Consider the following 2472-nt stretch of genomic DNA (forward strand, 5'->3'; position numbering starts at 1 on the left):
TATGTATGTGCATGTATATATAAATGTATATACATATATTTATTTGTATTTATAGTTCCACTGGTATATGCGGATGGAGAGGCATGCGTGTTGTGTTGTGCCTGTGATGTTGAGTGAAAACGAGGCTGCGCCTCTTTGCAATGCTGCCGCCTCCTCCTCGTCTTTGAGTTCCCTTCAGAACGCTGAAGGTTAAGTCCCCCTTTTTTATTTTATTTTTATTTGCTATTTATTAAATTTATTGTGAAAGCATCAATTTGTCAGGCAAAAGTAGTAGTACTTTTCTCTCTTAGTTCGTTTTGTTGTGTCCTCACTTCACTGAGACGGTTTTGCTATGCTCCACCACTCAAAGATTGACATGATATTCAAGTCGCTTCGCGACATCGTTGTCATTGGCGACAACGATATGGTCATCACCGATATGAATCGTCCTGCGTGTGAGTTTTTTGGCAGGAGCGTTGGCGAGGTACAAGGCAAAAGCATTACCTTCCTCATTCCCAAATACCCTCTTGATGTGGAAGATGGCACGGTGACGCTTGTGGCCAGGCTAAAAGACTCCGTCGACATTCCTGTTGTCATCCAGGCGACGCGGGATCCGCAGGCCAGTATGGTGGGGTGGACCATCCTGCCCATCATTCTTCCCCGCGTGTTTGATTTTGCGGTGCACATGAACCTTCGTGCCGCCCTCACCCCAAAGCTTTCTGTGGACGACTTGGATTTTCGCTCCCGCCGCGTTTTTGTACGCGTGGACTTTAACGTGCCGTTTGACAAGGCAACAGGAAATATACGGGATGACAGCCGCGTTCGTGCCGCCGTCCCGACAATTTTGAAAATTGTCCGTGACGGTGGCCGTGTTATTGTTGCCTCTCACCTTGGACGGCCTAAGAAGCCGGACGCTCGCCTTTCACTAAAGCGCGTCTTGCCCCGTTTTGAGGAGGTGCTAGGCAAAAAGGTTCTTTTTTGCTCCACACTGGAGGAGGCACCCAACATGGTGAAGAACATGGAAAATGGCGAGGTCATGCTTTTGGAGAATCTTCGTTTCTTTCCAGGCGAGGACGCAACGCGAACTTCGGCGCGGAATCGTATGGCACTGCAGTTGGCCGCCTTTAGCGACATCTACGTTTGTGATGCGTTTGGTACGGTCCATCGAATGGCCGCAAGCATGACGGGTCTTCCCCGTGTTTTAGGGGCTGGCGTGACGGGCTACTTGATTAACCGTGAGATTAAGGCTATCAGCATGGTGATGCACAGACCCACACTTCCAGTGCTTTGCATCGTGGGTGGGGCAAAAGTATCCGACAAGATTATTGTGCTCTCGAGCATCATGAATTTTGCCCAAATAATTATCATCGGCGGCGCCATGGCGTACACGTTTCTTGAGGCACAGGGGCATTCATGTGGTAACTCCAAGGTGGAACGCAGCATGCGGGAACGTGGACGGGATTTGGATCTCCACGCTGTCGCACGTGAGTTACTGGATCGTGCACGAGCAAAGAAGGTACAAATTATTCTTCCCGTAGATCATAAATGTGCCAAGACGTTCAGCAACGAAGATCCTTTTACTACGACCGGGGCAGATATACCAAACGGTTACATGGCTTTGGATTTTGGCCCAAAGACGAATGAAATTTGTTCCAAGGCTGTGGCCAAGGCCCGAACGCTTCTTTGGAATGGACCTGTTGGCGTCTTTGAGTTTCCAAACTTTGCTACAGGCACAATTTCGTTGGCAGAGGCAATCAAACGTAATAAGCGACTGGTTTCCATCGTGGGTGGGGGTGAGACAGCGGCGGCCACGACGCGTTACAGGAGCAGCATCACGCACACCAGTACGGGGGGTGGAGCTTTTCTGGAGCTGCTTGAGGGGAAAGCCCTTCCAGGTCTCGTATGTCTCACGGCACAGGCCGAACCCAAGTTGTAATACTGTGTGCGTGGAGTGTGTGGGTGTGTTTGGAGAGGAGCGTATCCCACGACGACACTAAAGGGATAGCATAGTAGAAATTGGAGGATGGTTTCTGGGGAGGGGAAGGAGATCATTCTATTATTATTATTATTATTTTTTTTTTTTTAGGATGTGTGGGGTGGGGTTGGGGCCGGGTTAACAAGGGCTAAAGAGGAAATGAAAGAAAGGACGAAACAACCACGCAAACAACATATATATATATATATATGGTGGGCTGCGGGATCTAAGGACGTCGGTACAGGGGACAACGTGTGAAAAGGGATTTATCAATGCCAGGCCCTTACCGATATTTTCTTCTGTTGATTGGACAGTACGGACTCCTGCCTCTTTTGATGATTCGATTATTATTGTTATTATTTGTCGGTGTTGCGTGTGGTTTCCTTGGTTATTTGCTCTCTCCTCGCCCACACGCGCGAGAGATCACTGGGCATATTGCCGTTGGACAATCTGCTAATTTCACCACAGCCTCACTGTTACTTCCGCCTTCTATTCCCCATCCCACTTTTTTTTTTTTT

At 48.7% G+C, this 2472-nt stretch overlaps 1 protein-coding gene across 1 annotated transcript, besides 5 other annotated features; it reads left to right on the forward strand.

Annotated features, from left to right (window-relative positions):
* Positions 1–54: a microsatellite.
* A 147-nt stretch (positions 55–201) lies between these two features.
* Positions 202–240: a microsatellite.
* A 91-nt stretch (positions 241–331) lies between these two features.
* On the forward strand, positions 332–1915 carry TraAM80_10404 (putative PAS-domain containing phosphoglycerate kinase; the record flags this gene model as incomplete). The annotated part of the gene is made up of 1 exon (XM_029387025.1): positions 332–1915. The coding sequence occupies one exon, from the start codon at positions 332–334 to the stop codon at positions 1913–1915; it is 1584 nt and encodes a 527-aa protein (XP_029233120.1).
* Positions 1916–1918: 3 nt separating this feature from the next.
* Positions 1919–1947: a microsatellite.
* Positions 1948–2033: 86 nt separating this feature from the next.
* Positions 2034–2064: a microsatellite.
* Positions 2065–2147: 83 nt separating this feature from the next.
* Positions 2148–2165: a microsatellite.
* The last annotated feature ends 307 nt before the right edge of the window (positions 2166–2472 follow it).

This window comes from Trypanosoma rangeli (assembly GCF_003719475.1).
Source record: "Trypanosoma rangeli strain AM80 chromosome Unknown Tra_15.4_contig_00945, whole genome shotgun sequence".
Lineage (NCBI taxonomy): Eukaryota > Euglenozoa > Kinetoplastea > Trypanosomatida > Trypanosomatidae > Trypanosoma > Trypanosoma rangeli.